The sequence below is a fragment of the Leptodactylus fuscus genome, chromosome 3 (assembly GCF_031893055.1).
Source record: "Leptodactylus fuscus isolate aLepFus1 chromosome 3, aLepFus1.hap2, whole genome shotgun sequence".
NCBI classification, from domain to species: Eukaryota; Metazoa; Chordata; class Amphibia; order Anura; family Leptodactylidae; genus Leptodactylus; species Leptodactylus fuscus.
The window spans coordinates 215,543,791-215,571,313 of NC_134267.1; the positions used below are offsets into that span (position 1 = coordinate 215,543,791).

General features: G+C 43.9%; 1 protein-coding gene across 3 annotated transcripts in view; it reads right to left on the reverse strand.

The window, feature by feature from the left end:
- Positions 1 to 27,523, reverse strand: part of NBAS (NBAS subunit of NRZ tethering complex) — a 498,058-nt gene that overhangs the window by 410,148 nt on the left and 60,387 nt on the right. For all 3 annotated transcript variants that reach the window (XM_075269168.1, XM_075269167.1, XM_075269169.1), the window contains 5 exons: positions 24,098 to 24,236; positions 21,334 to 21,402; positions 12,996 to 13,124; positions 6,255 to 6,318; positions 3,831 to 4,024 (listed from right to left, as the gene is read on the reverse strand). In XM_075269168.1, the coding sequence (XP_075125269.1) occupies positions 3,831 to 4,024; positions 6,255 to 6,318; positions 12,996 to 13,124; positions 21,334 to 21,402; positions 24,098 to 24,236 (595 nt within the window). The remainder of the gene's footprint in view (positions 1 to 3,830; positions 4,025 to 6,254; positions 6,319 to 12,995; positions 13,125 to 21,333; positions 21,403 to 24,097; positions 24,237 to 27,523) is intronic.

Genomic DNA, 27,523 nt, shown 5'->3' on the forward strand with positions numbered 1-27,523 from the left:
AGACTACTGTTGTACAGGATGGCGGCCAATTATATGGTTATCATGGCCCAGAGAACTTATATAACATGGTACATGATATTATAGGGTGAATTCTTCTGCGGTTTATGGAGACATTTGATTCTGACTCCGTGCACTGTACAGTTTGGATACCAGATGAAACATGCGAGGACCAGCTGTTGGCCCCCCACATATCAGTTCCCCAAGTAAGTTATGGAGTAGAGTGCATGTGCGACCAATTCTCCATTCACTTCTATGGCGCTGTGATCCTCAGCAGTCCCGTACAACCAAAAAGAATGGTGGCCGAGCATGCGCCCATGCTCCAAGGACATGCAGCACTCAGGAGAACTTGAAGTCTCCCCTTTTTACCTAATTGTTGGGGAGGGGGTCCCAGAAGCCAAAGCCCCAGCATTATTCAGACACGTATACTCTTTGTTGTGTAAAGGGGATGTTTCTACAGGTTAAAAAGCCCTTTAAAGGGATCCCCATCATTAAAACAAAGTTTTTTCTCACTAAAACATCGGAATAGACTTTAGATGTCTTCTCCGCGCCGCTGTTCGGTATAAATCCCGGTTTTCGTCAGTATGCAAATGAGTTCTCTCGCAGCACTGGAGGCGGGCCCCAGCGCTCAAGCAGAACTGAGGGCGTCCCCAATGTTGCAAAAGAACTCTCCAGCGCCGCCTCCATCTTCTTCAAGAACATCCTCTTCACGCATCTTCTTCCGACACAGGCTTCAAACTTCTAGGCCTCGGCCTAGGGCAAAGCCGACTGCGCATACCCGCCAGCCACAAGAAAATGGCCGCTTACACAGTATTGTAAGCGGTCATTTTCTTGTGGCCGGTAGGCATGCGCAGTCGGCTTTGTCCTAGGCCTAGCAGTTTGAAGCCTGCACCGGAAGAAGATGCGTGAAGATGGAGGCAGCGCTGGAGAGTTCTCTCACAGCATAGGTGACGCCCCCAGTGCTGTGAGAGAACTCATTTGAATACTGACGAAAACAAGGATTTATACCGAACGGCGGTGCGGTGAAGACATCTAAAGGTAGGAGAAGAATAGGCCATTCCAACGTGTTAGTGAGAAAAAATTGAGTTTTAATGATAGGATCCCTTTAAGCGTCTTTTCTGTGCTTTGAGTCTATTCCAAATATTTGCGGTCATTTACAAGCCTGGTCATCAGGGGGTTAATTAACTAACATCCATAATAGAAATATTGCATCTTTCCGACAAGTCCCGCAAGAAATTTCAGGCTGCCGATGCGGAATATTTCAGTCTCCATTCTTCTCTGCACACATGGTAACGGTAGGACGTGTTATCAGAACAGGTGCAGTGAATATTTGGGCTAGGCAGCGATGCGGCACGCTTTCCAATGTTCTAGAGTTTTCCCCGGGGTACAATCAAGTATTAGTAATATAAATGGAAGATTCCTCCAAATACAGACACAATAATTCTAATAAGTCTAGTAAGAAAAGACTGCGAGCGGCGATATTAGGTTATTAAAATGACTGACTGCTAAAACAATTTACTTTCCATTTCCTCCAGCAGCGCTCTGGGGTTAGAGAGCAACTCGCAGTCAAACTTACAGGTATTATTTGCAATTTCTCTGCAGGATCTGCTAAATAGTCTTGATTCGCGGCGCTTGTGTGTAATCCTCCTCCATGTAATTCTGACTATAGCTATTACTTAGCTGTACAGCTCACAAAAGCCTATACTTTAATTTATGTATTTTCATATAACCCCGGCATCCGGTAATGACAAGCTTAGAATGGAAAGATCCTCAGCGCTGAGAGTGACAACCGTCACGTCTCCTGCTACTTGGTGCTTTCATTCACTCTTAAAGCGCACCTAGCGCACCTACGCCATAACATAGCATAGGTCCCCCAAAGTAGAAAGGTATAGACTCTAAGTCCTGCGATGGTGTCCTGTGATCTCTGGCACCGAGATTTTGATAAGGTCAAAGCCGTGTTTCTGACTAATTGAACAATAATTCCGGGTCCCGGGTAACTGTCCTCGTCCTAATTAATTAGGCTGAGTGCCAGCAGTAAGGAAATGACACCAGACACACAATGTTGGTATTAGTTCCTCTCTCAACCAAGGAGGAAATACTGACGCACTTTTATTAAAACAATATGGGGTGAAATAGTAGCAGAGAAGGAAAGAGAGATAACAACAATGTAAGTTTTCATCTTCATTCCTGATTGGTATGGGACATCTCAATCAAACAGAAAAAGATGAAGCAGTGCCATATATAGTCAGCTACTCCCGGTCCTGCGTGGTAACCTTGGGGAGATGTCTTCTGGCAGCAAGCCAAGCATTTGTTTTTCTTGCACCCATCCTAGATGCAGGCGCCATCTTATCATATAACATTATACCATTTTTAAGCATAAGCAACTATATCTAGCATTCAGCTTTAAAGGATAACCATGTATTTCATACATTACATGATTATAAACTTCTAAATTTTAGCAGCTGATCCTTAGGCTAAGGCTCCATGTAGCTCAACACTCAACTTTTTTTTCAATTGCAATTTTGCGATGTTTTTCTTCCTTACTACCGTATATACTCGAGTATAAGCCGACCCGAATATGAGCTGAGACCCCTAATTTTACCACAAAAAACTGGGAAAACTTATTGACTCGAGTATAAGCCGAGGGGGGAAAATGCAGCAGCTGCTGGAAAATTTCAAAAATTAAAATGGTCGGAGTTTTTGGGTGCAGTAGTTGCTGGGGAAGGGGAGGGGGTGTTTTGGTTGTCTGTCTGCTCCTTCCCTGAGCTTGAGAACTGGGTTTTTTTTCCCCCCAATTGGAACTCAGCCTGGCTGAATATAGAGTATCTGCAGTGCTCCTATTAACCCCTTCCCGACGGAATAGGAGCACTGCAGATAACCTATATTCAGTAGACCAGACACTTTCAGACACAGGTATACCTATTGTGTCTGTGTTTCACAGTAATTTTCTACTTTGAGGGCAGGTTCACATCAGCGCCCGATCTCCGCTATGCAGGTTTCCGTTTCCAGCGACGCCTCCATTTTCTTCTGGAACGCCCTCTCCTTGTCTCTTCTTCCGTCCTGGGTTTCAAACTTCTAGGCCTCGGTCTTCTAGGCCGCTTACACTAGCTTACCGTGCAAGTGACCATTTTCTTGTGGGGATAACGTCACTCCTTAGGGAGAGACGTTGTTCAGGGTTGCTTGCTATAGAGGGCAGCAAACAGAGGCACTGTCTCCCTGTTTACATCTTGGGAGACAGATTTGCATATTCTTCCCATTTTCTTGTGGTCGCTTACACAGTAAGCTTGTATAAGCGGCCATTTTCTTGTGGCCCGGACCCACCCCCAGAGCTGTTATAGAACTCATTTGCATACCGAAGAATATCCGGATTTCTACCAAAAGCGGCGAGGTAGAGAAGACATATAAAGGTAGGAGAAGAATAGCTTTTCTTAAGGCTATTCCTACGTGTTATGGAGAAAAAAAAAGGGTATCCAATGAAAGGATCCCTTTAAGGGACAGGAGACAACTTGTGGTTACCGGAATAACCCTTTAAAACATATATAATCTTCACTCAGATGTTACGGGTTGAAGAGTTTTTCCTTGGAAATGACATCTTGGAAATGACACTAAGGCCTCAAGCACACAGCTACATAAGACAATAAGTCGTAATATGGAATACGTCGTAATATCGAATACTTGGGGTATTTCAATATTTTCTTGTGGATCAACAGGGATTCGTAAACATATAGGGTTAATCCTAAGGCCCAAGTCTTCCTTCAAACCCCAAAACCATATTAAAAACATCACATTTATAAAACTGAAAAATCACACTTAAGAAAAACTTGATAAATTACCTCCAAGCTGAGGAACCCTCCGTCATGGGCGGCAGTAACCTGCGGAGAGGGTTCAAACCATTCGCAGGATTTCCCAAGCAAGTTCTTTAACGTTTTCACAGAGGACACGGTCAAAGAGCCGGAGCAGCGAGCCAAAATCACAGCATTGTCCGCCCACCAATTTACATCAATCAGGGGATAATAGGATTCTTTATCTGGACGTAGACAGAGGACATGAATGTGTTAGAAGACACGGGAACCGCCATACCAAGCCAAGGGACAGAGAACACATTTAGGGGACTTGAACTACACGCAGGGTGCGTGTATTGTCTGGCATGTACCCATTCTCTCTGCCGCCAATTAATAGACATTCAGAGATTTCTGCACAGAGAGATTTCCTAATCTGCAAGTTCAGGAATTTATCTGTACAAAGGGAACGAGACGAGAGAAGTCTGCACATGAAAGTGTAAGACGCAGGACTTTCTTTCTGACTTATTAGCGACTCTAAATTAAGAAAACTCAAGTACTACGGAAATATATCAAAAAAAGCAAAATATAAGATAAAAGTCTGGATATAAGCTTTTGAAGTGAACTTTACTGCATACAGGTTAATACAATGTATATCGCTAGCTCTATTAATGTGGAGTAGCAAAGCCAATATGGCCGCCACTACAGCTCGTCCTGTAGATGTCCAAGAATTGGTCCTCGATCTGCTTCTAGAGAAGACGCTGCAGCTTCACCACACCTGGGATGTCGCTGTGTATTCTTTGGAGGAGCAGAGACAGAAACAAGACTGAGCATGTGCGTCCACCTTGGTATAATCACTGAGGTGGACATAGAAACAGCAGAGGGCCCTACTCTAACATTAATCTTGGAACATCCAGGGATAAAACATAAATGTAAAAAAAATGCTGATAATTCAGGGCTGGACTGAACAACAAGAGATATTCTCATGCGACAAGCCCTTTTAAGGAGTGTTCTGGACAGAAGGGGTTTGTTTTTTTGGGTTTTTTTTTTTTAAGATACTGGTGAACTATCCACATGATAGGGGTCCAATATCTGTACCCTGCACCGATCACCTTATCCAGTCATCCCCTGGCACCAGAACCTACTGCACAGGATGGGACCGGAAGCAGCTCGGAAAGCGGAAAAAAAAACCCACACAAACAAAGAAAACCAAAAAGTGATAAGAAAAAACAGCGGAAGTATCGCCGCCTTTAAGCCCCAACCTTTCACCATCTCCACCAACTCTAGTTCTTAGTATCTGTTAATATCTGCCGCTTCACTGATTCTGGCACAGTTGGAATTTTTCTCTAGCCCCCACCGCACCTGAGAAATCGGTGCCGTTAGTTTTGGTGCCTGATATACTATTTAGGCTCTGTACTGTCAGGAGGGCGGGGTCAGACAGGAGCAGACAAGGAGCAGCGCCGCACCTCCCATGAGGCAACCTGAAGCGACCGCTTCAGGCGGCGCTATGCCAGGGCCCCGGGGAGGGCGGCATTTTTGCTTACCTAAGCCAGTCCAGGACAAGCTGTCCTGGACTGGCTTAGCGTCACCGAGCGGTGGATTGGGGAGGTCGCTGGAGCAGCGCTGCTCCAGCGGCCTCCCCTCAAGCTCAGGCAGAGAGCAGGTCCTCTCCGTGCCTGCTCGCTGCCTGCTAACGCCACTCTGCCCCACCCACTCGCTCAGCCCCGCCCCCTCCTTCCGGGAGCGCGGAGGGGGGCGGCTTTCTGTCGTCCGCCTCAGGCGGCGAAAAAGGCAGGGTCACCCCTGACAAGGAGATATGATTCTGAGCTTTGATACTGGCTGCCTCTGATTAGAGCTCTGAATTATGCCCCCCTTCCTGACATTACAGAGCCTGAACAGCATATCAGACCAAAATGAATTGTGCTTGTTGCTCAGGAATGGTGGGGGCTACAGAGAAAAAGAAACTGAACTGGAATCAGCGGAGCGGTGCCTATTACTAGATACTAAAATTGGAACTACAATTGGTGAAGGTGGTGACAGATCCTCTTTAAGTTCATGGCATTGCTCATACTGTATGATGACACTAACCCACTTATATTTTACAGACACATATTTGTGCAGTAAGGTTTTGAGCACAAGCAAATCCCATACACTTGAATAGGTCTGCCACATATGTATGGATTTATACAAGCCCCAGATGAACAGATGAATAAAACAGTTGTTGAAATTTCTAAACCGGAACAGCCATGTGTGAATTATCACTAATGCAGATAATTATTCTGTGAAGAATGCTGTGAGATAATAGTCATAGATCACAGCTATAAATCTGCTCATGTACATCCTTTAGGCATGAGAAAAACCCTTAGAAACCAAGACAAAATAATCACATCCTTCCAAGAATCCCATTTCCTCTGGGGGTCAATACTTCTTCTACATCTCAATTTTGGAAGAAGTCAAAGTAGCAAAATTGTAATTTACCTTTCATCTTCTTCCTTTTCTCCACCGAGCTTCTCCAATCAGGATTGATCTCATCATATTCAGGCTAACAGGGAGGAAAAAAAAAAAAAGGAGAAAAATTAAGGAAGGCAGACCATGATGACTGTAACATGGTTGGACGTTCAATACAGAACCAATCTACAACATGGCAGAACGGTCATGGAGGAGAAAACTGAAGAACACTGGACCGGTAATCATTAGAAAACAAGTCAAGCGTAGACGGGGAAATAACATATAGGAGGAAATCAACTTAATCCATCTTTGACCACAAAGCCATACTACAAAAAGTCGCACACTTCGATGACCCCTTCAGGAGGAACATAACATATAGGAGGAAATCAGGTTAATCTATCTTTGACCACAAAAGCATACTACAAACGGTCACACACTTGAATGATCCTTAAAGGGATCCTACCATTAAAATGCCTTTTTTTTCTCAATAATACATAGGAATAGCATTAAGAAAGGCTATTATTCTTCTACCTTTAGATGTCTTCTTGGTGCCGCCGTTCCGTAGAAATCCCGGTTTTCGTCGGAATGTAAATGAGTTCTCTCGCAGCACTGGGGGCAGTCCACAGCACTCAAACAGCACTGGGGGCGTGCCAAATGCTACGAGAGAACTCTCCAGCACCGCCTCCCTTTTTCTTCAGGAATGGCCTCTCTGTGAGTCTTCATCTGGAGCTGGGTTTCAATCTTCTAGGCCTCAGGCATGCGCAGTCGGGTGCCTGAGGCCTAGACGATTGAAACCCAGCATCGGAAGAAGATGCGCAGAGAAGCCGTTCCTGAAAAAGATGGAGGCAGCGCTGGAGAGTTCTCTCGTAGCATTGAGGATGCCCCCTGTGCTGTTTGAGCGCTGTGGACTGCCCCCAGTGCTGTTTGAGAGCTGTGGACTGCCCCCAGTACTGCGAGATAACTTATTTGCATATCGAAGAAAACCGGGATTTCTACCGAACGGAGGCACAAAAAAGACATCTAAAGGTAGGAGAAGAATAGCCTTTTGTAAGGCTATTCCTACGTGTTATTGAGGGGGAAAAAAAGCATTTTAATGGTGGAATCCCTTTTAGGCTTGTAACGAAACGCAGCAGCAATATGATGCAGAAAAAAATGCGGCAGAAACGCGCTGAATTTTTTTCCCACAACGTTTTCATTACAATTTTGTGGAGTTTTCCTCTGCAGACTTTCTGCACCTATTATACCTTTATAGGGAAAACAATGTTTCCAAAAACGCAACTTTTCTGCTGTGTATTTTTTTTCTGCAGTGTGTGGATGGGATTAGCCAGAATCCCATCAACTTTGCAACTTTTACACAAGATTGGACTTTGCAACATTTATGCAACGTTGGGCATCATCCTAAAGGAGTCTTCCCACGAACATCACCACATTCAGATTTGTAGATAATTCCATGTTAAACATTTTTGCAAATATAAATAAAAATTTGCTGCATTTTAAAGACTCTCAAATTTTCTAATCTTACTGGTGACAATATGGTGCCATGAACAGCCATGTTTTTATGGGGTTACAAGGAGCGGCTGTGTTTGGTATTGTAGCTCTGTCTAAAGAACTTCCAGCTTATTTCCCTCCCTGCCTGAGCTACCTTCAAGACAAGACATTGTAAAAATGGAAATACGGTATATAAGGTTTGATTTTAAAGAGTTTGACAAAGTGTACAGATGGAAAACAAACTATTATGGCAGAGACAAGGTAGTATCAGAAGAATTTTTTGTTAAATTGCTTTCCTCAGAACCTAGCAGTCTTGTGGCCACGCATGATTTAATCCTAATGAAAAAGACGAGAAGTGCATTAATTTATCTCCATTTTAGCTTTGACTTTGTTCCTTTCTTACCATATCGGAGATGAAGAGTGTGCAGGACCACAAAACAGCTCAGTAATTATAGGTAATGGAAGAACTAGTGGGAGCGTCCAGAATACACTTATATTCAGCAGCAGATATCACACCTGTGATGGCCCTATATAGATGGAACTATTTTTAAAGAGGACCTTTCATGGTTTGGGCACAGGCAGTTCTATATACTGCTGGAAAGCCACTGTCGGCTTTCCCGATCTGTGCACCGGGTGAAGAGCTAGCGGTCCCGGTACTGTAGCTCTTCACAGTCAGAAGGGCGTTTCTGACACTCTGTCAGGACCGTCCTTCTGTACAAGCAGCGCCAATAGCGCTGTACTGTGTGGGCGGGGAGGAACGCCCCCTCCCTCTGCTCACAATGCTCGTCCATAGACGAGTATTATCAGGAGGGGAGGGGGCGTTCCTCCCCGGTCTCAGAGTACAGCGCTATTGGCGCTGCTTGTACAGAAGGACGTTCCTGACAGACGGTCAGGAACACCCTTCTGAATGTGAAGAGCTACAGTATCGGGATCGCTAGCTCTTCACTCAGGGCACAGATCGAGAAAGCCGACAGTGCACTGTGTCCCTAATCTTTCAGATCACTTAAGTCTCATTTAATTATTCAGATGATTCTGGACCAAAATGGCATATACTTTATTGCTGTCTTAAGTCTGAAACACCTCCCTAAAGTTCTTGCCACTAGGTGCCTCCCTTCTTCCTAATTTGCTGTTCACACCCTGCTACTAGAGATGTACTGTCTTTAGAAACCAACAAGCTCAAGACGGGAACACACTAAGTGGAGAGGGTGGGGGAAGATTTCACTTCACAGTATCTGCATCCTCTACGCACAGATCTGCTGTGAGCTCCCTGCCTGTACACTGCTCAGAGAGGAGTCTGCAGCTTGTCACAATCACAGCAGCTCTACAGAAAGGAGCGTAAGGAGAGTCTATATACTTCTGATTATCTCTTTGTTATTGTTGATAGGATTTTAGTCATAGACAGCAAGTAAATTTCCTTATTGTGCTCAGATTTTTTCTTTTTTTTGTATCCAATGTCCCTGGATCTCCTATATTTTGGTCATTTGAGCTTTTCACAGATATAGCTATTTTATAGTTGCTTCTAGCAGAAGCCAGTAGTAGTAATAATGGATGAGGGGAGGAAGACTGCTCTGTTTTGTACACACCCATTTTCAGAGAGAAAATAATGGTTCAATCAAGGATTGACAAAACTGGGGGCCTCCAAATCAAGTGTCCTCTACATTTCTGTGAAGTGGCCACTAGCTTTTTAGACTGCTCTACACACAGTAGGGGAATTTACCATTCTTTCTACGCTAGATGGAAAGAGTTGCAGCGCATCTCTGGTGCACGGCCATTTTTGTACCACTTCCTTCTATGAAAGTGGTAGAAGCAAGGCAGGAACACTTTGGTCTGTCAAACTTATGGTAACTCATGCCAGAAAACTGGCATGAATTATACCATAAATCAATGCCAGTCCCTGACTGGTATAGATTTCAATTCTGGTGCATAGGACCTACCAAAGTGCACCATAGGTACTAAGACGCCAGGAGCCTCTTAGTAATTCTCATACGTCTAGCACCAGTGGGGAAAACTGGCCAAGACGGGTGGAGGAAATACCAGTCTTAATAAATTCTTCCATTGTGGTTTGCTAGTCTTAGAAACTCTTCCCCCCCCCCCAAACCCCCCCCCCCCCCATTCCCGAATGGAACAAGCCAGTATAGGGAGTGTCTCAGACTACCAAAGCACAGAATACCCTGTTTCCCTGAAAATAAGACATCCCCCCCCCCCCCCTTCACCTCCTGGACCACCTACAACCAGCAGTCATGCCGGTGCTCCGCTAAGTTTGCCGATTGTCCCCAGCTCCAGCCGCTGCATAAGGCCTCCCCCGAAAATAAAACAGGTCATATATTTCGGAAGCGAATTTAATATAAGACACTGTCTTATTTTCAGGGAAACAGGGTACATACAGTAGTCATATGAATCTAATGTCCACGTCACAAAGAACGTAGGAATTAGAGGAACTAGGTAGAAAAATTAAAAAAGCTATTTTAACTATGAATTATGTATTTATTGTTATTTTTAATTTTATTGTGAACTGTATGGTCACTCTAAGTGGGGAAAAAATGACCTCTCCCAATGCCAGGCCCAAAAAAAAAAAAAAAAACCTCTAGGGCCATCATCGAATTATTTGAGCATAATGTCAGATAACAACTCAACAGTTCAATTTCGGAGTCCTAATGTGAGTGGAAGGATAGAATTTTCTATATTACTTACATGTCAATACAGCATTGTGCTCTGTTCCACATGAATAGCACACGAAGTGTCAAAATATAGAACAGAATTCCCAATTACACATAAAAGCCTCATCATTAACGCCAATTCTGTCTTCTCCAGGTTCCTCAGAGAATGCAGCAGACTTCACACCGCTTCAGAAAACTTACTTTTATTTAGTTTTCACATAGTATTGTTAGTTTTCTCCCTAATTATATCGCAACCTTTTATAGTTTATTGTGCTGCCGAATGTTTACTGATCTGCTGCCATCCTTACAAAAATCCCCTGCTGCTGAATTAATGGGCGCGGAAATAAATATTTAAGATACAGTTAGAGAAAAATCTAATTTCTTCAAAGATGCGCTAAGAAGTCGGTGGCGATAATTTCTCAGGAAAAACAAAAAGATTTTTAGAAAAAAAAAAATTGCAAAAACTCATTCTAAAACTTTGACTTCTGTCAGGGATTTATCTACGTACACGCGATGGTGATGTATGCAAAGCAACATGTATTCAAAGACGGCTGTTGCGGCCTTGAGAAAGTAAAGCTAGCGGCCAATCTTTACAGAATGCTGCTTTACTAGAGCCATCCCTCTCAATCCTCCCACTGTTGGTGTCGATCGATCGTCTCAGTAATAGTTACTAGTGCAACGATCAGCATCTATGACGTGTCAGTGTCAACGATTGACAGCTAAGACCGCCCACCTGACAGTGCGCTAACGAATATTGCGGAGGATAGTAGCACAACACCGACTGCGGGAGAATAACGAAGGCTTGGAGAAAAGGAAAAAAGGAGCTAGCTGTAGTACAGGAGTGGCTGAAAAGGTCTGCTGCTACTTCCACTGAGGAGGACGTTACGGAATTTCTTTAATTCTTCACATCTTTCAAAAGGCACTAGTCTACTGATTCCGACACATATGGAAATTTTTCTCTAGCCCCCACCATTCCTAAGCAATCGGCACTGTTAGTTTCTGCGCCCAATAAGCTAATTAGGCCGGTCCCAAATTGGAACAGACAGTCAGGAACTGCTTTGCCTGACAGTAAAGAGTTATGTTAGTTCAATTATATTTTGGACATATTCACACCTAGCACTTGTGCTACAATATATTATGGCATTGACATTTCAACACACTTTGGAAATAAAAATCAATAGTGCGGGTAAATATTAGATACTTTGAAATATAACTTATTACAGGAAAATAAAGCCTATCCTTGGTCCCTACATTGATCTCAATAAACTGCTAAATACATCTCTGAAGGAGACAGATTATCAACTCACTGAAGGATCGGGTTACATGCTGTCTATAGAAGTCTATGGAGAGGGGAATGAGAAAAAGCTTCAGAGTAAGGGGGATTGAAGCAGACGGGACGGGACTACAATACAAGACATATATTGATACAACATAATTTATATAATATATATCTAAGAAGGGATACTTCTCATGTACACACACAGGTGTGCTTCATACAGAGACATGTGGCAGGAAAATCCACAGTAAATGAATTATGACTGGAATAAACACATATCTATGCCAGGATGACCATAAAAATAACATAATGGCAAACTAAACCGATGACACATTATACAGAAGAAACATTTTAGGCAGGTACAAAGAGGATTAAAGAATATTCTGTAACATTCACTACTGGTACAATGAGAACTTGTATTATTGTGACAAGGGATATAGCGGCCCTTCTCTGAAAGATTGTCATCAGTAGATTCATGTTATACATAAGAGAAAAGGCAGATCAATCAAATCAGGAGCCCGCCGAAGAAATAAGTATATAAAGGACCGAGAAAAAAATCAGACGTCTTCACAATCAGAAGAAAAGGAGGAAAAAGTTCTGATGAAAAGAGACGGAAAAGTGAGACAGGTAAATATGAGAACTTAAAAAGACATTGAACATATAGATAAGCATGGACTGGACCGGCACACAGATATAGACAGACACAGACATGAACGCACATGGAAAGACAGAGAAAAGGGAGATTAGATGGATAGGTAGACCGATGAGATAGGTAAGATGAATAGATAGATAAGACAGACATATCAATATGTCAAGACAATATGACATTGACAGATATGAAGTTGATACATAAGACAGACAAAAAATACAACATATGAGACAGACAAACCGATAGATAGATAGATAGATAGATAGATAGATAGATAGATGATAGATAGATGATAGATAGATAGATAGATAGATAGATAGATAGATAGATGATAGATAGATGATAGATAGATGATAGATAGATGATAGATAGATGATAGATAGATGATAGATAGATGATAGATAGATGATAGATAGATGATAGATAGATGATAGATAGATGATAGATAGATGATAGATAGATGATAGATAGATGATAGATAGATGATAGATAGATAGATAGATAGATAGATAGATAGATAGATAGATAGGAGATAGATAGATGATAGATAGATAGATGATAGATAGAATAGATAGATAGATAGATAGATAGATAGATAGATAGATAGATAGATAGGAGATAGATAGATGATAGATAGAATAGATAGATAGATAGATAGATAGATAGATAGATAGATAGATAGATAGATAAGATATTCCTACCTGATCACTTTGACACCACGCTGTCTGTAGTCTTAATGATGGGACTTCCCAAATGGACAGTTTGCCAGAGAAATGAACGGCTGCCAGAAGACTTCCATCAGGAGAAAGACTCATCTTAAATATACCGTCCTGTAAGAAACAAAAAGGAAAAAAAAAATCAAAATGTTCAAAAATCACAATTAACAAAACAATGTAACGCGTTTTAAAGGAGAAGACTCTTTCTTGTTAGAAGAGTCATTTGACCATAGGCTGACCTTGGGGAGTCCAGGAACATGGTGGCAAGTGAACGTCCCCACACAATGTCTATGATATCTGTTTGTTGTGGGGGGGGGGGGGGGGTTTAGTTTGTGAATTTACGTGTGTTTCTAATATAATTTATTGCTGAATTTAGATTAAGTTTGCACAGGAACATTGATATGAAATACCCATATACAGCATGTATGTAACATGCAGAGCGAATATGGACACTATTCCCCTGCCTCAACAGGAGCGGACAGAAATTGTAGTAGCTGCAATATTACAGGGACTCCACACATATCCATGCAGTGAGGCTGGGAGAGGAGAGAGGAGAGGTAGGCCAAGAAGCCTCTGTAGATTACTAGTGTCCATATTCAGCACATACAGTAGCAACACTCAGCCAGAGATTAACAGTTCAGCAGTTTTTTTGGGGGGGGGGGTTTGTTTTTTTGGTTTTTTTTAAGGTATAAAGATAAGACACATTGATAGGAAGCTTTAGTGGAAGACAAACAAGTACTCCTTCTTACTGGCATGGTATGTCTCCATCTCCTCCAAGATATGACATTCAGTCTATCCATTTTATCTGTATGAATTGTTCACCTCTCATCTCACACACACACTGGGATATTCAATCAAAAATTCACTTTATAAGACACAAAAAGGAACAAGACTTATAAATAGAAAGTGGAAAGTTCAGCGGCAGGTTGTTCTGTCCTGCCATTCCTCTGACTGGAAGAATAAACAGCACAAAGTGTAACACAACAAACCGAAGGGCAAAGGGTTAGACAACATGGCTGCTTACTCTCAAAAACAGGACTACAGCTCCCCAATGGTGGCGTCTAGTATTACAGGTCAGATCTGTTCATGTTTGCGGAGCTGAGCTCCAGCGTCAGAAAGGGTGGAGTCATTTTTGGAAGAAAGCAGTGATGTTTTACTAAGGCCCTATACACACCACTGCAGTTTTGGTCCGTGAACTGTCCATTGTCACGAATCCATAATAACAGATAGCATACTTAGGGCGGATTCACACCTGCGCCCGCTCTCTGCTTTAGCCAATCCAGTGGGTGTCCGACTACTGCCTGAGAAACTGGACAGGAGACAGAAACCAGCAGTCAGAAATCAAACCCACCTCTCTGTGGTGAAACTGGACACAAAGTCAGACATGCAGGACTTTGTGTCCGGTTTAAAAAAAAAAAAAAAAGTTTAAGCGCGGAGAGGCAGAAGACGCACACGGGTGGTCACTTTGCATACCCATTCAAGTGTATGAGTTTGAAAACTGACTGCTGGGTTTCTGTCCCCTGTCCAGTTTCTCGAGGCAGAAGATGGAAAACCGCCGAATTGGCTAAAGCGGAGACCGGGCGCAGGTGTGAACCCACCCCCCTCAGCCATATTTGAGAGGGAACCACGGCAACAATATGGAGGTGGTCATATTTACATCTATTCCATTGATAGTGAAAGGCCCCCTGCCCATGACCCTAAAGAAAACAACAGTAACATACAGACTGACTATAATGGGGTCCACCAGGTGTCCATTTATTTTTTTAAACTGAAAGGGTTGGGCAAAAAAGTGGTGTGTCCAGAACCTTTTTGTCTGCAGATTCAAGGCAAACACTGCGTCAGAGTCTCCTATGGAGACACCACAGCCCTAGCCTGGACAACCACTGTACAAATACAGGATTACAATAGACATAACATCCATATTGACCCATCATTACATCAGCTACTGACAACAGATGATGTCACGGCTTATCTACTCCCCCTCCCTGTACAGAGAATGCCTAGAAAACTCTCCTATTAGACTTCAATGAGTCCGCTCCAGTTTATTGCTGACTATGGTCATGAATAAGCTGTAAAGCATTTCATTAAATGCAGTTAACAGAGCAGAGGAGAAGCTCAGGCAAGATGGCCGCCCCCATGATCACGTACAGAAAATAGAATAAAAAAAAATATACAATAAGAAAATGAATTTGCAATTGCAATTCTCTGACAAGTAGGAGAAGTTAGGTGGCCACGCATTTGTTTAATGTCGGCCGAAGCTGACATGTTTGACAGGTCCAGTAGACCATCTGATGTACGGTATATAGTGATGTGCCAACTGTACCCCTGCCCAATCCTTTGTTCTAAGGCTAAGTTCACATCTACATTGGAGTCCGTCACAGTGTCCTACTGTAAAATGGCGGAGGATGAAGCCCTGCACAGAGGACTTAATCCGCCACCAGCTTCAGTTTTAAAACGACAGACATCCGTCAGACCCCGTTACAGTCAATGTGGTCTGTCGGACTCCATGAGTTACCACTGTGCTAGCGGTACGCCTGTTCGTTGCTCTGGTCCTCCAGAACAACAGAGGGTCAATGCTAGTGTGAGCCTAGAAATAAGGAAGAGAAGACTATAACAATTCTCAAATACATGTTATCCTGTAATAGGTTTGGTGGACTGATCAGTCAAGACGATGGTAAGACCAATCCATTGTCAGAATCATTACCGTGCACTCTCTTCACTGTAAGGCCATAAATCTCCCATGTCTCCCGCCGTTTCAGGTCACTAGTAAAATAACATCTTGGGAACATGGCCGGCAGATAATTACACCGCCATTTGCACGTTAAAGCAATATTATGCCTGATTTACTCCAATCCAATAAAAAACACTTCCACTTTTCAATAAGGCTTTTAATGATAAGAGTGACCCGGTGATTCGGAGATTTGCTACTGTAGAAAGATATATGGTACTGCGCTCTTAGGAAGCTCTCTGCCTAGCCTGATCAGATGAAAATTCACATTGTGGTTGGAGCTCCCCTTTAGCAAATAAAACATAACATTTAGTACATATGTTCACTTGTACCTGTGCACCATTTTGCCATAGGGGCACAGGTGTGACATCATAGTAGGTAGTTCTTCTCCCACCTTTAGATGTCTTCTCCGCGCCGCTGTTGGGGAGAAATCCTGATTTTCTTCAGTATGCAAATGAGTTCTCTCACAGCACTGGGGGCGTCCCCAATGCTGCAAGAGAAGTCTCCAGCACCGCCTCCATCTTCGCTTGGAACAGCCTCTCTCTAACGTCTTCTTCTGGCGCTGGGTTCAAACTTCATTTGAACTCATTTGCATACCAAAGAAAACCGGGATTTCTACCGAACGGCGGCACGGAGAAGACATCTAAAGGTAGGAGAAGAATAATCTTTCTTAAAGCTATTCTTATGTGTTATTGAGGAAAAAATAGCATGTTAATGATAGAATCCTTTTAAGGAGACACAAGCTCATAGAAATCCACCACTGAGAAGTAATTTGTGACACTAAAGATCACAATAATGTCTAATGGAATTTTTACGCACTGAAAAAAAGTCTCTGCCCACCACCACTACTCTTCATCCTGGATTCCCCCACCCTAGACCAAGCAAGACCTCACTATCTTTAAGGTATGTTCACACAGTATTCCATCCTAAAAATCTGCTCCAAAGAAGATCGCACAGTCTGCAAATGTGATTAGAATCCTACAATGGGCCACATGATTCTATTGTAAAAATGGCAGCAAGATTGGGCGAGATGTTTCCTTTTTTCAGGGAGCTGCAAAAAGAAACATCTCCCACCAATGAAGTGAAAAACTGTGTCCAGATCCTCTCCACAAGCCATCTTGAGAACACACCCATAGGGTAAGTTCACATGGAGTTTTTTTAAATCAATGGGAGACGGTGAGTTCTTTTTTCCACGAACCAGCTTGTTCCAGCTCCCAGAAAAAGAAGCGAGGTGCTCATTCTTCAGGCCGTTTCGTCTCGCGATTCGGCCTGAAGACACGCCCTCCTCCCAACTAGGCCCATTCATTGGGCCTAATCCGGAGTGGAGTGCGTGACTGGATGCCGATGCAGTGCACCGGCATTCAGTCACGGCTACCCGTATTTCGAACCGGAACATGAGGCGGCGTCCACCACCGGTTCCAGTCCAAAAAACCCTGTGTGTACTTACCCTTAGAATGAAGGAGTTACGGCACTATCTGAGTACTGCAACTACTTTAGATTGTGTCTTGGACTCGTACTGTACTGCGCGGAGTATTGCAATAAGGTCGCGGCCAAGTGAGTGGGGCCATACTAAAAAAATCAGAGCTTCACCGGTCAATAAGTGATGTATAACCTAGCAGTATGCCATCACTTAGTATGGCAGAACAAACAAAAACTGGGCAAGCTAAGCCATTTTTTGAGAAATTATATTTTCTCGCGCTTGATGTCATCATCAATGTTATCTCAGGCTCCACGGAGACATGTTTATTTCAATTCCTTTCCATAAACCATTAGTAAACAAATCCACACAGCTCTCTATATACAAGTGCGGCATGTCCTGGCTATAAACCAGGCTAACCATCTGTTTAAGGAAGGTCCCCGGGGCCCGCGAATCAGGCTACTAAATTCAAATGCATTAGTAATTTAATAAGAAGGGCCCCGGAGCGGGACGAGGATTACATCGCTGCGTCCAACACATCTCACAGGACAAGCTCGGACTCTTATCTCCGGGGAGATGCATCTGTTTTACCGGATTGTTAAATTAGCGCTGCTTACTGACAAAGGAGCTGGAAAAGAAAAGCAACATATTGCAATGAATAGGGGTTAGCGGCTCCGCTCGTCTGATGTTTTACAAGATATCCTCCACAAAAGGCCACAATTATACGGCCCATTTACAGACAAGATACCGGCTAAGTGTTTCCAAGTCAATAAAATATAACTTAACCCTTCAGCAACAACCGACTGGACAAAGGCACTTGTTACTGAGGTTACTCAGGAATGACGGCCCCTCTCCAAAAATGTCTGAGCCTCAGTGAGAATTAATCTCCGTGGCATGCCACAGTATATATTTTACCAATTTTTATTTTAAAATTGGCAGCCGGGCTTAGGGTGGGTTCACACTATTTTTTATTAAAGTCCGTTGCTCTTATCCATCACAGAATGAGAGCAAAGCAATTTACTAGTGATAGAATGACACACAAAGACAAAGTCGCTAGAGATGAGCGAGCCGATCAGCCGATCCGAACAGCACGGTCCACAGAAATGAATGGATGCACCTGGTACTTTCGCTTTGACGTCGGCCGGCCGCTTAACCCCCCGCGTGCCGGCTACGTCCATTCATTTCTATGCGAGCGAACTGTTCAGATCGGCTGATCCGAACAGTACTCGCTCATCTCTAGTAGTCGCCTTTGTCTACATCTACACCCACTGACTATAATGTAAAAAAAAAAAAAAAAAAAAAAACATAACGGATGTTTTCTTCCTTCTATCTTACAATGGAAGACAAGGTTTTGCATGCAGGACTTTTTTTTTCCATCATGTTTTGACTTTTCTGACAGAAGACAAGTGTCCCTTATGTTTTTTACATGGGGGTATATGCAGACAGACACCAGACGGAGGGGTTCCTGCTTATATCTGTAGCTTATGTTCCATCCAAATTTGCAGCAGAATAAACTCGGATGACTCGGGAGTGATATCTAAGCAGGGGTGTAACAATGCCTGGCCCGAATGTGCTGGGGGCCCAGCCATCTCCAGCTCCACTATGATAGCGTTCAAGGAACCTGGGTCCCTGACCGATATACATCTCCTTAATGGGAAGGGGACAGTGTTATGTGATCCCCTTCCAATAGTAGCCTGCCCAGAGGAGGGGATTAAAAATAACAAATACTTATACTCACCTCTCCTGGGCTTCTGACGATCCCCAGCATTGGCTTCGGAGCTCTTCCAGCCTGTGACTGAGGTCATACTGGGACGCCAGCAGCCATGTGTGGCGCACCAGTTTAATACCATCAGTGTTACCTTAGTCACAACGGACAGGCGTCATAGGCGGCACGGTGGCTCAGTGGTTAGCACTGTACCTTGCAGCACTGGGGTCCTGGGTTCAAATCCTGCCAAGGACAATATCTGCAAGGAGATTGTATGTTCTCCCCGTGTTTGTGTGGGTTCCCTCCCACACTCCAAAGACATACTTAATAGGGAGGAGAAGAAAAAAAACAAAAACGGACAGGTGTCGCCAGTGTGAACTCAAATGGTAACTGCACTACCGAGTTAATATTTTTCATCTGAAATTGGCATATTCCAATTGACTCCACGCAAAGCTGACTGACTGTCCTGTCAAAGGAGTGTGACCGCTCTAAATCAGCTATTTGAGGGGGAAACCAAATCCCCTTCACTGTATACCAGGTACAGCTTTGTATTTCCTGTTTTGCAGCTCAGTCCCACTCAATTAAATGGTGCAAAGATTTAATAAACTGCGATACCAGGTTTAGCCACTTCTAAAGGTATGGTGCTGTAGAGTCATACCTAATACTAAATTTATAGTCTATCCCAAGTCACCTTGAAAGGGATTTCGAGCTCAATGCTGCTATCTATCCTTAGTGTATGTCAACAATAGGATCCCAAACCCAGGTTCCCCGTAGATCAGCTGAGAATGCTACTTTCTCTACATCACACACATTTGTCACATGGCCTCTTTACAGCTCAAGCCTGATTCACATCAGCGTTTGGTATTCCATTCGAGGAGTCCACATGGGGACCCCCCTACTGGAATATTGAACGCAACGAAAAGGGGTTGAACTTATGAAAGCGCATGGACCCCATAGACTATAATGGGATCTGTTTGCTTTCCGCAAAGTGTCCGCATGGAACATGCTTTCATTGCTCACCGCTTGCCAATGTGTTCGGTATTCCATTTGGGGGGTCCCCATGCAGACTCCTCGAACTGAATACCGATCGCAGATGTGAACCAGGCCTTAGTCCCATCTGGATAGAGCTGAGCTGCAATACCAAGAACAGCCACTCTACCATGTAAGGTGCTCTGCTTGGTATACAGAGAAGCGGACACTGCATTCATCTAAACAGGTGATCAGTGGGGTTTATGAGTGTTTGACCTCTACCAATCAGATATTAACGATCAATATAATAATCCTGGAAAATTCCTTTAAGCCCTTCCTACTATACACACGTTTTTCAAGCAGAGAGGGGATCAGAATGGTCCGAAAGCAGATGTGAACCAAGACTTAGGTATCCCCATGTGCTTTCAATACCTCCTCCCCCTTCCCAAAAAAAAAAAAAAAAAAAAAAAAAAAAAAAAAAAAGCAATAAAAAGTGCTTAAAAAAATTAGGCACAAATAGAAACTACAACTTGCCCTGCAAATAAAGAGCCCAGAAAGCCAGAAAGTTACGGCGATCCCTGGATAACCAGCCATTTTTGAAAAATTACATTTTATTTCCCACATCCCCCTCCAAGAACATTAATATAAGCAAAGTTAAAAAATTATATGTAGCCCTAATTGATGCCAAATAAAAGTCTAAAAACAGAGAAGGAAAATATTAAAGTTGCCAAGAATTAGCATCCAAACTGCAACAAAACTGCAATAGCAACTGCAACAAAAAAAAAGCTGCGTTTCCACAACCTGGGGCCTTAGCCTTAAGGATACAGGTATGTATCCTTTAAGGCTGAGGCCCCAGGTTGCAGAAACGCAGCTTTTTTTGTTGCAGATTTTGTTGCGTTTTTTTGGGGGGTTTTTTAAGCCAAAGCCAACAATGGCTACAAAAAGAATGGGAAATATAAAGGAAGTTCTTATACTTCTACCTTCTGCTCAATCCACTCCTGGCTTTGACTGAAAAACCACAACAAAAAAAAGCTGCTTTTTCGCAACGTGGGGCGTTAGCCTAAGGGGTTAAAGAACCAAATAATCCTCATTTTGACCGTAAAAATGGTGCTGCATGCCGCGTTATTGTTGCACATACAGGTATGGACACATATTTGGGATATATAAGTAAAACATGAAGCATTTCAGGGCACGTCGCCGGGCGTCAGCGCTACAAACCCTCCGCCTGCAGCAAGAACAGTCGCTATTCCAGTCCTTGTCTAAGCAATACAGCGGCCTCCTGATATCAGTATTTACACACGAAAACCTTATTATACTACAATAAATACAATTTCCGCTTATTCTGTTAGACAAATAAAGAAGCAACATCCGATTATTAATATAAACTTTCGCTTTGGCGTCACCCCGGTAAGCCGCTCTTCCTTCTCCGTCCTTACGCCGATGCTTTGCAATGAAATTGTGTTCCACATGCCGGAGCTAAATTAATGAAGTAAATCCCCATTACCTGTTCGGTTCCGTGTCTGTTAGATAATCGCAACTTAATAATCCTCCACAATCCTTTTCCCTTCAGCGCCTGTAAAACGAGATCAAGTCATGCGTTACAGCGACAACTGAAATTAGAGGCAAAAATCTTCAGTTTTTTTGCAAACGAAAATTCATGCAACCTAGGAAAATAGGACAAAAGAGGCGGATAAATAAACCACTTAGGACATTACGGTTCCCTGGACGCGTTTTAAGCCCCTTCAAGCAATTTTATAAATTAAATTTTACAACGATTGTGAATTATTGGGACATGTGAAGCGCGCGCTACGGGCCTGGAAATCCCTTTGTTTAGCTCACCATTAGATTTAATTGAAATGGAAACAGTAACCAGAAACCTACTTAGCAGGAAGGTTATACAGCTGTCTGTTAAAGGGATCGCTCAGCAGTTTTGACTCCCTCCTCCCCATCAAATAGCCAAGGAAACCAGTTAAAGCATAGCCATATCGTCGACTACGAGAGAGATCGTCACTCTCGAGCGATCTCCTGCGTCGTCTCACATCTTCTCAAGAAGACTGATGGAGACGTCAACCAAGACTGGAGAGGAGGATCTGGAAGGGATTGTAGTCGAGGGCTCTGGACACTTCCCTGTCCAAGGAACACCCAGCGGACACATGAACGTTCATCGATGAGCACTTTTTCCGTTGCGCTAGCCATGTAACTGACAACATGGGGATGTTTAGACTAGACTCGCTTGCAGCTACTAATTAGTTTAGAGGGGGTGTCAAAACAGCCGAGACATTCTCTACCTTATCTATACACCCCTTACTCATATGTTCTATTAAGTTAGCTAAAGCCATGTCTATAGTGGCTCCCCTCTGTAAAGGATATCAAGGGTCCCTGGAGACACAATCCCTTTCCTGGACATCAAGAGATGCCATCTACCCTGGACACCAAAGGTCTTCACCTTTCTCTGGACATCAAGGGGTTCATCTGTTCCTTAGACACCAAGAGACACCCAAACATCAAGGAGTGCCACCAAACAACATGGGGATACCACCCATCCCAGAAACCAAAGGCACCACCCTTCCCCAACATGAAATTTGCTTTCCTGAGCATCAAGGGATGACACTTTCCTGGACATTAAGGTGGTGTGGAGATTAAGAAGCACTGCCCTAACCTAGACATCAAGAGGTGCCATCCTTTACCTAGAAGCCAAGGGCCACCGTCCTTTCCCTAGAAGGCAAGAGGCAACGTCCTTTTCCTAAAAACCAAGGGGTGCCGTCCTTTCCATAGAAGCCAAGGGGCTCCTCCTCTTGGACACGGAGAGCCACCACCCTTCTCTAAACATTGACATCAAGTGGTGTCATCTTTCCCTGAACACCAAGGAACACTTCCATCCCCCAGACATCAAGGGCACCAGTTTCCCCTGACATCAAGGGGTGCCATCCCTTCCCTGGACATCAAGAAGACCCTCTTTCTAAAGCACAAATTTAAAGGGAGTCTATCAGCAGTAAATTGGTTATAGAGCTAATCCCAGTACCTTGCAGAGGTGATTAATTAGTTTCCAAATATGTCTATGCCTATTTAAAGAGGGCCGTTCATGTCCTCGGCCACATGCGGATTTATATACCGCTAGAAAGGCGACAGTGCACTCAATTCAGCACATTGCTGGCACTCCCGTTATGTGCCCCGGGACAAGAGCTATCTGTGCCATTACCGATAGCTTCTCACTGTCAGAAAGTGCAAAGCTGTAAAGAACGCCCCTCCTGACAGTACCACCCATAGCTCTGTACTGTCTGATGGGGCGTTTCTTACCGCCCAGAGACGACACCAAGTTTTGAGGAAAGCCCGCTCCAGTACAAGTCTATGGATGAGTACTGTCAGGAGGGGGGAAAAGATTCTCACAGCTTACCATCATGGCAAGGCGGTAAGGAACGTCCCCTCTGACAATACAGAGCAACAGACAGTACTGTCAGGAGGGGCTATCCTCACAGCCCAACTAGACTGTCAGGAACGCCCTACTGACAGTGAAGAGTTATCGGTAACAGCACCCATAGCTCTTGCCCCGGGGCACATAACGGGAAAGCCGACAATACAATGAATTGAGTGCACTGTCAGCTTTCTAGCGGTACATAAAACTGCATGTGACCAAGGACATGAATGGTCCTCTTTGACTTTGGTAAATTTTCGGTTGTGAACGTTGACATCCATGTGCCGCCTGGTCCTCCATGGCCCCATTCACTACTCTAAGTGAGCCTGGGTCCAAAACAAAATGGAAAAAATCTTCCACTAACACGAATGAGCTAGTCAGATTTAGTCTCCGAAATCCACCTGAAAAAACTCTGTGACCTTACCCTTCCGATTGAGAACACTGTGCCCCAAGGAGACACTATATGGTGGCAAACAGAATGCCTATGGCTGTGTATTAGGACTCCATCAGGACCCATTCTTATTCTAACCACTGACCTCCTCTTCAGGAAGACTTTTATGTCATGTCTTGGAAAGATTATTCACTTTATGAGCAGAGACTGAGATAGTGAATTTGAAATATGTGCGCCTGGTGGGGACATTAGTAGAGAGACAGCAGTAGAAATGAAAGCTACCGTCTCGGCCCACGAGATCCGAGCCTGCGGTTCTCTGCACGTTACAAGTGATGATTTTTTAATTTACTGTAAACATGCTAAACTGCTGAAAATTTAACTAAGGACATTAAAGATGCTCTGATAAATAATTAAGGGCTGCAAATGAATAGTAAAATGCGCACAAGGCTTTTCCTCATTACTTACCGTGCCCACGTCGTCCTTGTAATTAGTGACCTGCTTGTAATGAGGGGAGCCAGAGAGCACTCTCCAGGATGTCAGCCCACACTGTGTGGCCTCCGACACTCCATCTTCATTTGTCTCGCTGCCTCCAACTAGCAGAAGCCTAAAAATACAGAGAAACAAGGAGAACGTTCAATTAAATGCACCACTTGCTGGTCCATGGTGGAAGAAAAGATTTTTTTTTTTTTTTTTTTCTCTTGGAGTCCGCCAAGTTATTACTTAGTAATAAAGTCCGCCAAGTTATTACTTAGTAATAAAGTAGATTAATGCTGCTGCACACCGTATGCATGTGAAAAGTGAAAATTTATTGGTACATATACGCCATGAATTGGATAAATTGGTTTGTAAAGCATAAAGAAAGCACTAGATCATTTCAGTGAACATAACGTTTCGGTCATATTAGACCTTCCTCAGATAAGATCTAGGAGATAGCATATATATTTATATATATATATATATATATATATATATATATATATATATATATATATATTAGAACTCCTAGGCAGCATGCCCGCTGCCTCGGGGTCATGTTTGACGCAGACCTTTCCTTCACCCCTCATATTGAATCACTCGCACGCTCATGTCACCTCCACCTCAAAAATATCTCCAGAATACGCCCTTTACTCACCAGAGATGCACTAAAGACACTTATTGTCTCTCTGATTCATTCTCGCCTTGACTACTGTAACTCCTTACTAATCGGTCTTCCCCTCACTAAACTCTCCCCTCTACAATCTATTCTGAATGCAGCGGCCAGGCTCATCTATCAGGCTAGACGCTACAGCGATGCCTCTGGTCTGTGCCAGTCACTACATTGGCTGCCTATTCATTATAGAATAAAATATAAAGTTATCCCCCTCATCCACAAGGCTCTCCATAATGCCGCACCTCCCTACATTTCCTCCTTCATCTCTGTCTACCGCCCAACCCGTGCTCTCCGCTCACTCAATGACCTAACACTTACATCCTCTATTATCAGAACCTCCCACGCTCGTATACAAGACTTCTCCCAAGCTGCACCACTTCTCTGGAATGCTCTACCCCCAGGGGCGGATCCAGGGCCGGGCGAGACGGGCAACCGCCCGGGGCCCCGCGCTTAGCGGGGCCCCGCAGCGCGGCCGGGACCTAACAAAATGGTCCCGGTCGGTATGTCCCGATTCCAGCTGAGCTCAGCGTTAAAGCAGGAGCTGACAGCTCCTGCTTTAAACGCCTATGTATTCAGCTCATCGGCGGTAGGATGTACTTTCAGGGACTTCAGGGGCCCGATCGGGATATTCAGGGGCCCGATCGGGCTCCTGACCATCCCAAAATGGGCCCCTGTACCATTCCCTGCAGGCACGGGGCTTCTCCTCCCTGCGCTGTGCACTGCCGGCATGTAGCAGGACGTGTGCTGCCCCTCACCCACACAGATCGGAGTGTGCAGGGGGAAGTCTGTCAGCTGCTGTAAATGAAGCAGAGCTTTCACCACAGGCCAGACAGGACAAAGCTGCACAGGAGCCTCCTCCATATCCAGTGCACCAGGCCAAATGTAAGTACATTTTTTGGGTAAAAATATGTATATTTAATGTTTGTATATTTGTGTAAAGTGTCTGATATACTGTGTGAGCCCTGTATGTTTGTAGATAGGTGTGTGTGTGTGTGTGTGTGTGTGTGTGTGTGTGTGTGTGTGTGTGTGTGTGTGTGTGTGTGTATATATATGTATGTACACTCACCGGCCACTTTATTAGGTACACCATGCTAGTAATGGGTTGGACCCCCTTTTGCCTTCAGAACTGCCTCAATTCTTCGTGGCATAGATTCAACAAGGTGCTGGAAGCATTCCTCAGAGATTTTGGTCCATATTGACATGATGGCATCACACAGTTGCCACAGATTTGTCGGCTGCACATCCATGATGCGAATCTCCCGTTCCACCACATCCCAAAGATGCTCTATTGGATTGAGATCTGGTGACTGTGGAGGCCATTGGAGTACAGTGAACTCATTGTCATGTTCAAGAAACCAGTCTGAGATGATTCCAGCTTTATGACATGGCATTGCATTATCCTGCTGAAAGTAGCCATCAGATGTTGGGTACATTGTGGTCATAAAGGGATGGACATGGTCAGCAACAATACTCAGGTAGGCTTTGGCGTTGCAACGATGCTCAATTGGTACCAAGGGGCCCAAAGAGTGCCAAGAAAATATTCCCCACACCATGACACCACCACCACCAGCCTGAACCGTTGATACAAGGCAGGATGGATCCATGCTTTCATGTTGTTGACGCCAAATTCTGACCCTACCATCCGAATGTCGCAGCAGAAATCGAGACTCATCAAACCAGGCAACGTTTTTCCAATCTTCAATTGTCCAATTTCGATGAGCTTGTGCAAATTGTAGCCTCAGTTTCCTGTTCTTAGCTGAAAGGAGTGGCACCCGGTGTGGTCTTCTGCTGCTGTAGCCCATCTGCCTCAAAGTTCGACGTACTGTGCATTCAGAGATGCTCTTCTGGCTACCTTGGTTGTAACGGGTGGCTATTTGAGTCACTGTTGCCTTTCTATCAGCTCGAACCAGTCTGGCCATTCTCCTCTGACCTCTGGCATCAACAACGCATTTCCGCCCACAGAACTGCCGCTCACTGGATGTTTTTTCTTTTTCGGACCATTCTCTGTAAACCCTAGAGATGGTTGTGCGTGAAAATCCCAGTAGATCAGCAGTTTCTGAAATACTCAGACCGGCCCTTCTGGCACCAACAACCATGCCACGTTCAAAGGCACTCAAATCACCTTTCTTCCCCATACTGATGCTCGGTTTGAACTGCAGGAGATTGTCTTGACCATGTCTACATGCCTAAATGCACTGAGTTGCCGCCATGTGATTGGCTGATTAGAAATTAAGTGTTAACGAGCAGTTGGACAGGTGTACCTAATAAAGTGGCCGGTGAGTGTATATTTAATGTGTGTATATTTGTGTAAAGTGTCTGATATACTGTGTGAGCCCTGTATGCTTGTAGATAGGTGTGTGTGTGTATATGTGTATGTATATTGTATATGAATGTATGTGTTTAAATATATGTTATATGTATTAGGCCCGGTTTACACCTGTGTTCAGTATTCCTTTTTGGGAAGTCCACTTGGGGTTCCCCCGAACAGAAACCTATATGCATTAAAAAGCGGTGAGCAATGAAACCACACGGACCCCATAGACTATAATGGGGTCTTTGTGTTTTCTGTGCGGTGTCCACATGAATCACGTGGAGAGAAAAGGAATACTTGCAGCACTTTTCTCACCACACGATTCATGCGGACACTGCACAGAAAACACATGGACCCCATTATAGTCTATGGGGTCCGTGTGGTTTCATTGCTCACCGCTTTTTAATGCGTATAGGTTTCTGTTTGGGGG